The 12,852-nt window shown below is 39.5% G+C and overlaps 1 protein-coding gene across 3 annotated transcripts in view; it reads right to left on the bottom strand.

Annotated features, from left to right (window-relative positions):
- Positions 1–400: 400 nt before the first annotated feature.
- The window catches only part of LOC132705798 (muscle M-line assembly protein unc-89-like), a 104,704-nt gene continuing 92,252 nt past the window's right edge, over positions 401–12,852 (bottom strand). The window contains exons 6-7 of one of the 3 annotated variants that reach the window (XM_060676685.1): positions 5,013–5,172; positions 401–4,952 (exon numbers count right to left, since the gene is read on the bottom strand). In XM_060676685.1, coding sequence (XP_060532668.1) covers positions 2,428–4,952; positions 5,013–5,172 — 2,685 coding nt within the window. In that variant the 3' untranslated portion in view covers positions 401–2,427. Of the gene's footprint in view, positions 5,173–12,852 lie in introns of all 3 variants that reach the window. The other 2 variants (XM_060676686.1, XM_060676684.1) reach the window with 2 other exon arrangements.

The following is a 12,852-nucleotide window of genomic DNA, read 5'->3' as shown; positions in this document are numbered from 1 at the left end:
TTGTGGTGGTCCTTGAAGATGAAATTTTTGGCAATAGAAAACATGCGGCTTGCTTTACTTACAGTGTTGTAAGTTTGGAAATTGAGCTTTTTAATTCAACGAGGAAGGTTTTATTTTGAATCTAATGCTCTTTGCAAGTTCAAAAGTATCAATTTCGTAAATAATAGAAAAAACATCGCGCATTGACAAATCATTTCCTCGCGCATTCGCCGTAACTGCAAAATCTTTACGTCGCCAACTGTTAAAAAAGAAATCTCACGTAGGGGAATAAATAAAGGAATTGCTCGAGTTGTGTTTTATTCTCTTTATTTTACAAATATCGCGAAGGCACAAATCTCAAAAATAACAATCTTAACAACTTAACTAACAACAAAAAACATCATGCTCGCCCCTTTATATCCTATATTTATTTTATTAAGGAAAATTGTAGCGTGAATCGTGCACACCCGGTCCATACGTATTTTGTCTTTTTAAATTTCAACGACCCCACGCGGATGCCGTTTCAAAACCTGTCAGTTAATACTCGAACAAACTTAAAAGCTACTTGAAAGTATGTGGTGGCGATTACGCAACTTCCTATTTTTATTTCGCAATTCTCCGTCCTAACTTCATTCGCAAATTCGCATAATTTTTAATTATATTTATCTAGTTTTTAACAAATATTTGTCGAGCATAACTTTACTTTCCCGCAAGCGGCATGAACACTAAGTTCCGGACGTACCTTAGGGGTACACCCTTTTGTGGAAGAGGAATTTTGGTGGCACGAGAAGCCACCCCATAGAAACTAGAAGAAGAGAACCTCACTTTTTCCCTGCATTTCAATTAGAGTGAGTAGGAATTTTGGGACCGATGTTGACAATAATCAAAAGAACTTCTCAAAGCAATTGAGTTTTTACTACTGATCGTTATGTAGTACCTATATTCGCATTGCAAGATCAGAGAAAAAAATGTTCAGATATGTTGCTGAAGCTTAAGAGTCTTTTCCAGATAACATTTTCAAACAGGTTATTTACTCGTATTAGGAATAATGCTTGTGCTCTATGAGCTGTTTCTAAACGCGACCAGGCAAGTGTTCTCAAACCCTAAAAGACAAATTCAAGTTCTTCTGTCAACACGGTTGGCTATCGCCTGGTTATCTAGTAAAGCCTATCCTGATGGATCTTTTGACAAGTATATTGTTCGTTATCATTTTTATTTTTTATCATTTGATTTTAATCCAATTGATCACATTTTGGATTCAACTTCATTTCTCGCTCTGTCGTGTAGGTTAATATAGGTTTAACTAAATCTAGTAGTTGCTTTGCTCTCAGTGTATAGATATATGTGCCTCCATATAATATCTTTTAGGCATCTAGAAATATGAGAAGCTTTTCACCTGTTCAAAGGATTTCGTATCAATTTGAAGTTGTCATCCATCTTCTTGATGTTCACCGTTTCTCCCAATCAATGTTATGGCAGTTTTTCTAGAATGCTATCCATTATGACAGAATCCCCTTGCATGATTCCTCTGTTCATATTTAGTTATTTAGTTAGTAAATTCAATATCCTAAATATTTTGCTAGGATATGTCGCAAACTCTGAAGTCAGTGTTTCAGATTCTTTTAAAATTGGCCCTGGGGCCGAATATAAAGATGAAATTGGTTTGACAAGTTGGCGTAGATCAGGAAAATATTGTAAAATATCATACTAAGTGCATATAGGGACATAGTGATCCAGGAAGAAAATATGGATAAGTAAAAATGTATTGTGGATGCCATTTGTAAACAAAGGGTTGAATTCTGCCAAGCCAAAATACAAAGTCGACGTGATCCTAAGTGCATATAGGTACGACATTGTGATCCAAGAAGAAAAGATGACCAAATAAAAATATATGGTCGACGCCATTTGTGACCAAAGGGTCTGCGAGACGAAAATATGAAGTCACATAACGCCTGCCTCGACTAAACTCGTGAGCAAAACGACCGTTTCCTACGTCAATTAATCGCCTAAAGAGGTATAATATGTTACTAGTAAACGCGAAAAAAAAAATAAAACAAAAATCGACTAAAATATCGTGAAACGCCTACGTTCAAATGGTAAATGGCACATTGCTGTATGATACCCTACTTACTAAGTTAACAAGAACTATAAACACCTGTTTAAGGATCGTAACAATTTAAAAAAAAAATCTTAAAAATTACAAACCGCGTCGGGCGCCCCGCGAATTTTCGCCCGACATTTATTTTTATTAATTTTCAACAAGCGGCGACGGCGCGCGCGCGACATAACCTAACTTTAGCGTAGTTTATTGCGTTTTGCGATTGCTACGGTGCACTTTGGGCTTGAATCGCGTCTTAGTATTCTAGAAACCAATTTTTTGGGACCGCCCGCCATCGGAGTTCAGTTCCCGGGCGGCCGGTGGCGAAAATAAAGAAGGGCGACCTCCGTTTATTGCAGGCTGCAGCAGACGGCGCGGTAGGGCGAATTTTTTCCTTGCTCGTCTTTCGTCCGCGTCTGGAGGTTGAGGTAGGCCTCGCCGCGGCCGTATTTGCTCTCGTACACCTCCAAGACCTCGTCGCCATGTCGGATTTCGCTTTTCGAGCATTTCTCGCAACATTTGTTGTCGTCGCAGCCCACGTGTTGGTCGGGGATATCGTCTTCCCAGAACTCCAAGAGGTCTTGTTGCTGCTGTAGGTCGCTGTTCTTGCGACTCGCCTCATCCGAGGAAAACAGAGTGATTTCCTCGTCCGAACTGTTCGTTTGGCTCTCTAGGGGGTCGTCTCCGAGGCCGAACTCCTTAATGATCGTCGATGGACTCTTGAGGAGCTCTACCTCGGGCGTGGCCTCTCTAGTTTTGCTCATCCACTCCTTTACCGCCTCGGTAATGGGATAGAGCTTCTTGGAGTCCTCGTCTTTCGTCGTCTTATCATCGTCTATATCGTTAATGGTGCTAGGCTCTTCAGTTTCGAGGTTTCCCTCTAAAAAAGATCCAGAGGCCGAATCGGCAACGTCTGGATCGACAGTTTCGTTAATATCGTCGCCTCTACCGGCTCCGTGTCGTTCTTCAACACTTACCGAGTTGGGCTTCAGGAATTGCCTCGTGCTCTGGAATATCCGGTTGAAGTCTGGCGTCTTCGTCGGACGCTTGTCGGTCGTCGTCGTCCGCAGAGTGCGGAAGAACGTGTCCTCGGCCGCGTCTATATTGCACGATTCGATTCGCTCCTTTAGATTGCTGTACATGCCCTTCCGGATGAGCTTGTCCAACTCCAACGACACTTCCAGGTTCGTCTTGTCCGAACTCTCGTCGAGGAGGCTCTCCTCCATAAGGAAATCGTACGACGCTTCCTCCGACTTGGTCGGAACATCTTTAGTTTCGGGTTTCGGCATTTTGCTCTTCTTCTTCTTCTTCGACCTCTTTTCCGTCACCGCGGGCTCTTCCGTTCGAGGCTCCACTGCGATTTGTTCCTCGGGTTGAGCCGGTTTTTCGGGAGGAGTGACCTGGGGTTTGACGGTTTTCACTTGAGGCTTGACGGCGTCCGAAAAATCCACGTCCGTGATGATCACCTTTTTGATGGCCGTCTTTTGAGCGGGCCTCTTCGATTTCTTTTTGATCCTCGCTTCCTCTTCTTCCGAGGAGGCAGGGATTTCGTTGGTTTCAACTTCGCGTTCCCTTGGAGGTTCCGGTTCCATTTTCACGAGCATGTGCTTCTCGATATCGCTCACCTCCATCATCGCTACCTCCGCGTTCGTAGAGCTCGCTATTTTTTGTGCCAAAGTCATCAGAATTTCATCGATTTGATTTCTCTCATTTTCTTCCTTTCGCTCGGGTTCCTCGGCTTTCGACGGTACCACGTCCTCCAACAGGGTCACGTCGTACGCCTCGAAACCGTCGTCCCGAGAGCCTTCGTCGTCTTGAGGCATAGAAGGCTCTTCCGAGTTCTTGCCTTTCTTCTTTTTCCTGCTGGACACGGAGATCCACTGGTTCGGCGCGTGGGAAATACTGTTGCTGGCCGATTTCACGGGAGTCTTCTCCGTGGCGGTGGCGGTGGTGCGTTGCTTTCCGACATTGGGCGGTGATTTTTTGAGCATTTCTGAATAATTTTTACCGGCAGGCGCGTTACGTTTGGGACTCGCGAACCCGTTTTGGTGCTTTTGATTATGGTACCCGTTCGGGACCCAACTCCTTTGGGCCCTGGTCGCGGGTGGTTTCGCCGGTACCGGCTCTTGCAAGTCTCCGTTCCTCATTGGCGAGCCGCGACGGTACCTGCCATTATAGTGGTTCCTCTTAAATGGCGACCGATGGTTCAAGTTGGAAGGTGTTTTGTTGGTCGATTTCGGTACGCCATCTGCTTCTTCTTCTTGTTCTTTGGCGGCCTCCTCCAGCTTCGACACGATCGTCTCGATATCTATGACGTTTATGTGCTTGTCTTGGCCATCGTTCTGCCTCGGTTCTTCGTTTTTCGCTTCGTGGGGCGGCGATTGCGGTGACGGCGGAGGCGGGAAGAACGGCGCCGGGTGGAACATCTTCTGTCCCGGATGGGGCAAGAAGTTTATCGGTATCCCCGGAGGGATGAAGGCGGCGGCGGCGGCGGGGGCGCCGTACTCGTTTAACGGTACTATCGGGACCGGAACGAAATTGGCCGGCAATATGGCGGCGGGCGGTTGCGGCGGCGCGCGGAAACCCTGGCGGTACGACCTGGGCACGAATTCTTCCGCGTCCGGTTTTAGGCAGTACTTTTGTTGCGGCGGTTCCTCGTCTTCAGTCTTTGCGATATTTTCGTCAGTCTTGGGTGGGGTGGTGGTTTCTTCGGTTTTATCCTTCGAGGTCACCTCGTCGGACGAACGTTCGTCCGAATTGTCGGACGAACATTCGTCCGCGACGATCGTCTTGGACGTGTTCCGTTCGCGTCGTTTCTTCAGTTTCTTCGCGACGGGTTCGGAGGGTTGCGGCGCGGGGGAGTTCTTCGTTAAATCTGCGGGTGAGAAGACGATGGGGATTAGTTCGGGTCGGTCGGGGGGCGGGGGCGCGGTACCGTTCGGGGGACCGGCCGGGCCTTCGACGTAGTACCCCGGGTAGACGATGTTGAAGAGGGGCTGCCCCGCGTAATCCGAAACGTTGTTGGACGTTTCGCCGCCGCTCTGGCTCAAATCCTGGCTCGTCGCCTCCTCATTGTTCGGGCTCGTCGACTCGGTCTGAAACAAGAAGACGTTCGGGTTGGAAAGGCGGTACCAAGCTTAGAGTATTTTACTTCAAAAATCGTCCGCTAATCAAATCGTATGTACAGGGTGAATCAAGTGGATGACCAAGTAGACATATGTCAATATTATTATTAAGCGTTTTAGGTACTATAAATATGTTCTATCATATCTTCATATGTCATTTTTATTTTCATTTTCTAAGTTCTAAGAAAAGAAAAATGGATACGTCTCTTACCACCACAACAACAAAAACAAGCTCAAACTAAAAAAGTAAGGGTATGTCCACCTATTATAATATTATAATGCTCAGATTAAACTCATTAACGACAAAAATTAATCAAAATTAATGTACAAAATGAAAATGATTTTAAAATGCTATTTGCAGCATTAAATAAAAAAGAATGTTCTGTGTGAATAATAACCAACCGTTTAAGATATTCATGCTCTCATTTGGACATGACGAAACTGTCGATAAGATCTACGAAATTACAGATATACTTAAAGTAATCGAGATTTGTACCCCAGTGCGTAAAGTGTCAAGCCTGATATGCAAAAATTTTGTTCCAAAGGTCCACGGTACGTTAGGTGTACCGCTAAACATCTAACATCCGACTGTGACAAGAGTACTTAGCCAAAGTGCGTTCATTGTAGAGGGCGACAGCCAATTATAGAGGACGCATAACATCAAAAGAAATGCAAAAGATGAAAGCCAAACATCCACAAAGAATAAAAATAGCCCAAGCCAGGGTTGATAGAAGAACAAGAAAAAACCATTTCTGATGGGCCTCAAACTGAAATTAATAACAAAACACAACCAAACACATCTATAAGACTCTGCAACAAATATTATAGGGGTTAGTGGAAACTGATGAACGTATTATTAGATTAGAATATAGCACCAAAGGACCGATCCCTAAGAAGTTTAATGTCAAATTCCAATTGCAACATCAGGAACAATTGCAAGCACTCCTAGATATAGAAAACATTGATATTATATCCGAAACACATTTTACCAACGACTCCTTCATTAGATGTATGGGACTTTACATTATGAAAACGCAGCAAAAGGAGGTAGTACAATCAATTAAACACCATCGGATATAAAACAGAAGAATTCGAAGTTACGAGAACATATGAAATCGTACATTTAGCAGTATACGCCAAGACATGGAGGTGAGTACACCGCCAAGCACACGAATTGGGGATCCAGACTAACAACAACTAAGGGAACAGAACTTTTACAAGCAACCAAAGGACTAAAATGTGACATGAACTCCTATCACTCCACCATCCTTCTCACACATAAAGATAGCATTATTCAAAAGAAAGTTCCTAGATTAGTTAATAAATTGACCGATTTGCGCAACTTCAAACTACAGATTGATGAAAATATAAATTTGTCAGTCCGCTTAAGAAACGAAGAAAAGCTAGATAAAGAAACAGAAACTTTTGCTAAGGAAATTCTATAGGCTGCTTGAGACAGAATCCCCTTCATTATTCCAAGAAATAAGAAAACTGTTCTCTGATAAAAGAAAACTGATATCAATCAAGATATCCAGAAGATAAAACGAGACTGAACAAGAGATGCGTGAAAAACATACTTGCTCAAAATTGACATCTTAAGCCATTTTTTCAGATATTGAGTAGTAGAGCTACCTAAGTTCTATAACCTCCCTCCACCTGGGACTTTGCTTTTAGTTTTGCTGCTCATCTACGGATTGCGATCTACGAACTGTGGCTTGGAAAATTTGTTTATTATTATTCCTTTGTCAATGATGTTAATGTCTTTATCTATTTAATAATTATAAAAATCTTTCGAAAATTAAATTTTACTTTGAACACATTGTATCTTTTTAACGACTAACATATAGTCTCGCCCGTTGCTCTATGTTTTTCAACAGTACAAAGTACAACACATAGATTGTGAATAAAATGTTAATTTAATTGAAAAACGATATTATTAAAGTAACAACAATAATAAAAAATATTGCGGTCTAAGTTTTAATGTGGAAAATGCTAATTTTACTCTTACAATATCAATAAAAATATCTCATTATGGTGATAAAACACAAGTTACTTTGTACTTTTTTTTTCATCGTTTCCATCGGAGTTTATCGGCGAATCGACCAACAGGAATCAGCAAGTATTGCTGCTGACCATTTTCCATTGTAGCGTCTCTCAATTTGGATAATATCCTGATGAAATCTCTCACCATGCTCATCTAATACGGCACCGAAAACTTTATAAGCAGAAAGAATCTCTCGAATAATTTGTCGGTGTCAGCTTTACTATTCCCAAGAAAATTATGATATAAATTTACAAAAGTCACCCAAGCACTTTTTTCTGCCTTTGTTCAACCTCGAATTAAAAGCTCCGCCCGTCACACGCTCGCGTATTTGTAGACCTATAAAAATTCCTGATTTTGCGTCACTGATTCGAGGAAATTTTGTTTCGAGATATTGAAAGCATGTACCATCCTTGTGCATAGCTTCCACAAAGTTTTTCATGAGTCCCAACTTTATTTAAATTTTATCACTTGGCACTAAAGGTTTATGAGATATATTTTTGAGTCCAGGAGTCGAGTTTTTTCTTTATGGCCAAGTTTTGACTTTGTAATGTTTTTCCCTTGCTCGCGGCTGTCCCACTCGCATAGAAAACAACATCACTTGTGTGTAATCCAGTAAGTATAGTGACAACTTTTAAATCAGCACAAATATTCCATAGGTATTGAGAATATTTTATTTTTTCAAGTAATACCTCCAGATTTGCATAAACTTCTTTCATGTTGGTTGCATGTGCAACGGGCACTGATGAGGTATTTATTCCTATTATGGAGTAAAACGGCTTTCCTACTTATCTTTGAGGCATCGATAAAAACTCGACATTCATCAGAATTTCTTGGAAAACTAAATTCTTATTACAATGTACTAAAACATTTTCTATCGAAAAGTAACTCGTAAAATCGTCTTGTCTTGTGCAAAAATATAAGACTCTTGTACTTTTATTCAACAAATTTCACTGTTTTAATCTTGATCCGATTAACTGTGCTTTAGATTTGGAAAGCTCCAAATCTCTAACAAGATTATTTAACTCACATTCTTTAAGTAAGTGGAGTTATTTTGATGGACTTGAAGATCTAGATAAAGTGTACGAAGATGAAGATGTACAGGCAGAAATAAAACTCGATTGAGGCTGTAGATCTGAAGTATTTTTGTTTTCCATCTTTTCGTTATTTTCTGGTGGAATTGGTCTCTTTGCAGGTGCGATGTTCGGATATATAATCTTACTTTTTGTCGAGAATCATTTTTAGAGAATCGTAAACGGTATAGATTTGTGACTACTTTCAAGCCAACCTCTCAACGTTCTTAAGCAATTGTTACAACATATTTTTGTCAGCCAACTTTTATCCCTCTCGTCGATAGAAAATCCAAAATAAAGCTGATGTTTTAACAAGGTCCGTTATGGCATTTCGCTGCATTTTTAGAGTAAACTCACCACAAATGTAGCAAAAACAAGATATAGAATTCTTACAAATTTGAGACATTCTATAACCTGAAATTAAATAAAACTTGTTTAAGAAAAATATTAATAATTTAATAAAAGAATGCTTAACCAAAATATAGAGAATATAACCTTTCTGCAAAACTTACCAAAATATTTGATACAGAACGTAAACAATTAAAAGATAGGTTTTCAACTAACTTTTGTCAAGTCATAACAAATACTGCGCATAACTACTACTACTACACTTTCTTTCTTTATCTTACAACTCGCTCAAACCTATTTTGTATGTTTGTATGTTAATGCTGTTAACGTATTAAATGAATTAAAAAAAAAAACTAAATTTATGATATTTTACAATATATATATATATATATATATATATATATATATATATATATATATATATATATATATATATATATATATATATATATATATATATATTCAGAGCATTAAAATATTCATATTTATGACATAATTTTTTGAAGGAGGATTTCATTGCAGACTTTGGAATTTTAAGTCCATTTTTCAAATACATACTGACGAATACATATTTTACACTGTTCCATGCAAAAAAGTCCATGAATCGACATCGGCACAAACAACATATGAGGAAGGAGCAGTATTCAAAATGGAAATACTGTAAGTCAGTTTTGTACTTAGCTAAAACTTATGCGAAAGTTTAGTAAGACAGGATTGTTAAAACTGTAACCTTCCAACTTTGATCGAGGATCGAGATAAGTCGCAAACTGGATACTCTACAGAGCGCGTCAATGATAAACGATGCACGTCGTGGATATCTTGGAATCCAAGTTACCCAGACTGTTAAATTGTATAAACGAATCTAAATCTCAGAGATGCCGTTGAAAAACCGGAAAAATTATTGGCGGAATTCATCTGAAGTCCTCCAATCAGTCGGGATTCCTTTGTAATTAGTTGCAATTTACATGGTATTTTTCTCAATGTCTCTGTAATTAGTTGGAATTGCTTTTTACTGAGCATTGTAATAAGTTGATATTCCTCTGCAATTAGTTGGGATTCTTTCATACTGCACACCTTAACTCGTGTATAATTAGCTCAAATTCCTCTCCAATTATCAAAATCATAAGAAATTCTTTTGAATTCCTCTGGAATAAGTGGAAATCTTTGCGTAATTAGTTGGAATTCCTCTGGATTACTATGTAACGAATTCTTTCGTAGTGCACACCGTAATTAATTTGCGCTTTACCTTTTTGAGAAACGTTTCAAATACTATGGACAAACCCAGTAGGAAATATTTCGTTAGTTACAATAAAATAACGATTCAGCGCTATCCGAACTGCAGGTTAGGTACCCGCGCGTGAATCACCTTTAAAATTGATCGAACCGACCTCTTGCGGGAACATGCGACGGCGAAAATTATCGGTCAAACAATTATACGTACGTTTCCCACGTAACGGTTAACGTTTTATATCACTTTTCATAACAATACGGCCGATACTTCACTTTGGAACGAATTAAGGCGTATAGAAGTGCCGATTTTGGCACACGCCCCGTGTAGTGCAACTAGTCAAATTATTTTTATTTATAGCCCAATGTTCGCTTAAAATAGTGGCCGTTTGAAACGGGTCGTCGGTTTCGCGAGATTTTTTTATTTTGACCACCTAACAACAAAAAAAAAGCATTTTCTGAAAAATAAAAAAAAGTAAAACCTTGCCGATAGAAAAAAAAACTGGTACTATAAAAAAACTATTAACCATTGAACAATTTCCGTCTTATTAAAAATAATGACACACATAGAGAAAAATGATACACTAAGCGAATAGTATGCTGGAAACTCTGTGCTTTTTGACTGCAGGAATGATTTGGAAGACGGAAAATAGTTCAACTAGTCTTTTTGAACTTCAAACGTGCATTGGAGACGATAAATCAGAAGCTACTTCTTCTTAAGTTGGGTTAAATGGTCTGTTACGGTTCAATTTTTACTTTACGGAGGTGCGCAAGGCGTATTGTATAAGAAAAAAGCATCAATACCAAAGGAAAGGGAAAACGCCACCATTTTTCGAAATTTTATTCCAAAATATCCATAATAATAATATAATAATTAATGATGAATCCGCCGGGAAAACCAACCGGATCTTAGAGGTACCGTTTTTTTCCTCGGGTCTTTCCGAACTCCAAGATTTTCGTGTGATTGGTTGTCTAAAGTACTTAGCTACGTGCTAACCTTTTTTCGTCCGTGATATATCTCCAGATAGAGCTTTATGTGTAGCGATATTCCGCGTTTTAGATCAAAGGTTGGTACCGCCATTGTGATCCTTTTAGGACCAGTGAATGGCTACGAGAGGGCTATCCTTCCTGAGGTTTGTATCTGTGTGTTCATAGAGGGTCCCTAAAACCGTTGGTCGGAGTTACCAGATCTATAACCAAAGCCGTGGATTGGTAGATAAAATCATCAACTATTTATTACTTTTGGACCCAAGGCTTATCTCCATCTTTTCGTTCACTATTCTTCTGATTTGCAGTTCATATGATGGAAAGTTACATCGTTACTCAAATATATACTTTCTAATTTAACAAAAGTAAAGACGGTGTAGCGTCCGATTTGTTATTTATTGCTGAGAGGAAGTGACGCGTGGAGCCTGTTATAATGTCTTACGCCTCTTTAACTTGAATGGAAATTCACTGCCTTTCCGTTCGCACATCAAACTTTTGAATTTTGCATAAGTTCTGGATGATGATGTCATATCCTTGACCTGCCGTAACAATACGCCTCTGAGTTATAGCAATGCGGAACCTTCTGACATTTCGAACCCTTCTGAGCTTGTTAAGCCCAACACACACGATACAAGATTTTATTGAGCATTAAAAATAAATCTTCGCTAGAGAATTGTTCCAGATTCACTCCTCTTATTGGACCGATCCACATGTAGTTCCGACGTTGTTACCGGGTGTTGCCCGATGTTTTGTTTATATACTATAATGATGATTATCGTAGTTTTTTGTCTGGTGTGCATGGGGCGTATTGAGTGTATAAAAGGAGTCGATGGAATATCCTCCCTTATCAGGTGGCGCGTGTATAGTGAGCGAGCGGAAGTTTTCGTGCTTTTTGTTTTCCAGGGAAGAAATCTACTCTTGTTGAGGATCTGTTTTTCCTGGGAAATAATAAATTAGGGACCTGGTTCTGGTTGAGCAGCTTGTGGTGCCCGTGTTTGGTTTCCTAGTCCACTTTTGTGGGATTTTGTTGAAGCATGTTTCCGCTAACTTTACCTTCGACCACTTATTTATGAAGAACCCTCCGGATTGGAGGTAATGCATTATTGGCTCTTATGTAAGTGGTTATTTAATGTTCGCAGGGTCTAATTTGTAGCGTCTAAATGGGTATGCTTTTTTATATTCTTTCTATATTAATTGGTACGACTTCACTTTGGGAACACGGGTTGCTAGCCGGGCAAGGCGATTCTCCCATGAAACATTTTATTTTTTTTATGTCGACCCTGACATTTGGGAGGTTGTAGGTCGCACCCAAATTGATGAGTATAATAAGACTATGATAAAGTTCAAGCTACGGCCCTAATACTCTTAATAGAATAACACGATTTTACATTTTATTGGTTTTATGCAATTATCTGAGAAACAGACTTCAATATGTTGGGGTGGAGCCAATTATGTGTGGTGTTCCACAAGGTTCAATCCCTGGGCCTCTTCTATTTACTATCTATATTTGTACTTGTACCTATCATTTTTTCCGCAAACTTACAATAAGGTACAAATATTTATAACTGAAGATTTAGAAAGATTAATACGCTTTTAAAATAATTGTAATTTCGTCTTCTAATTCTTCGAAAATGACATTTGGCGAAGGATTAAGATGCTCCAATACTGGTAGACTAGATTTCGATAACATATGGCCATCTAAAAATATTATATCCAGACATTTGTTGTCAAAGTCATTAAAAACAAGGTTGGTTGATTCGTTGCTTTTCAGTCACTTTAATTTTTGTGACGGCCCATATTTGGATTTGTCTGTCATCAACAGAATACAAAAGTTCCAAAATTTATGTTTGCGTTTCACTTATGGTATACGTGCTAGGCATCCAGTTTCATATAAACTTAAAGAAACAAAGTGGTTAAAAACGGAATGTGCGAGTAAATTACATTCAGTTATTCGGCTTCCTAATATAATATTGA

The sequence above is a fragment of the Cylas formicarius genome, unplaced genomic scaffold (genome assembly GCF_029955315.1).
Source record: "Cylas formicarius isolate icCylForm1 unplaced genomic scaffold, icCylForm1.1 PGA_scaffold_8__14_contigs__length_24414737, whole genome shotgun sequence".
NCBI classification, from domain to species: Eukaryota; Metazoa; Arthropoda; class Insecta; order Coleoptera; family Brentidae; genus Cylas; species Cylas formicarius.
The sequence above is the reverse complement of the archived record's forward strand: the minus strand, read 5'-3'. Positions and strand labels throughout refer to the sequence as shown.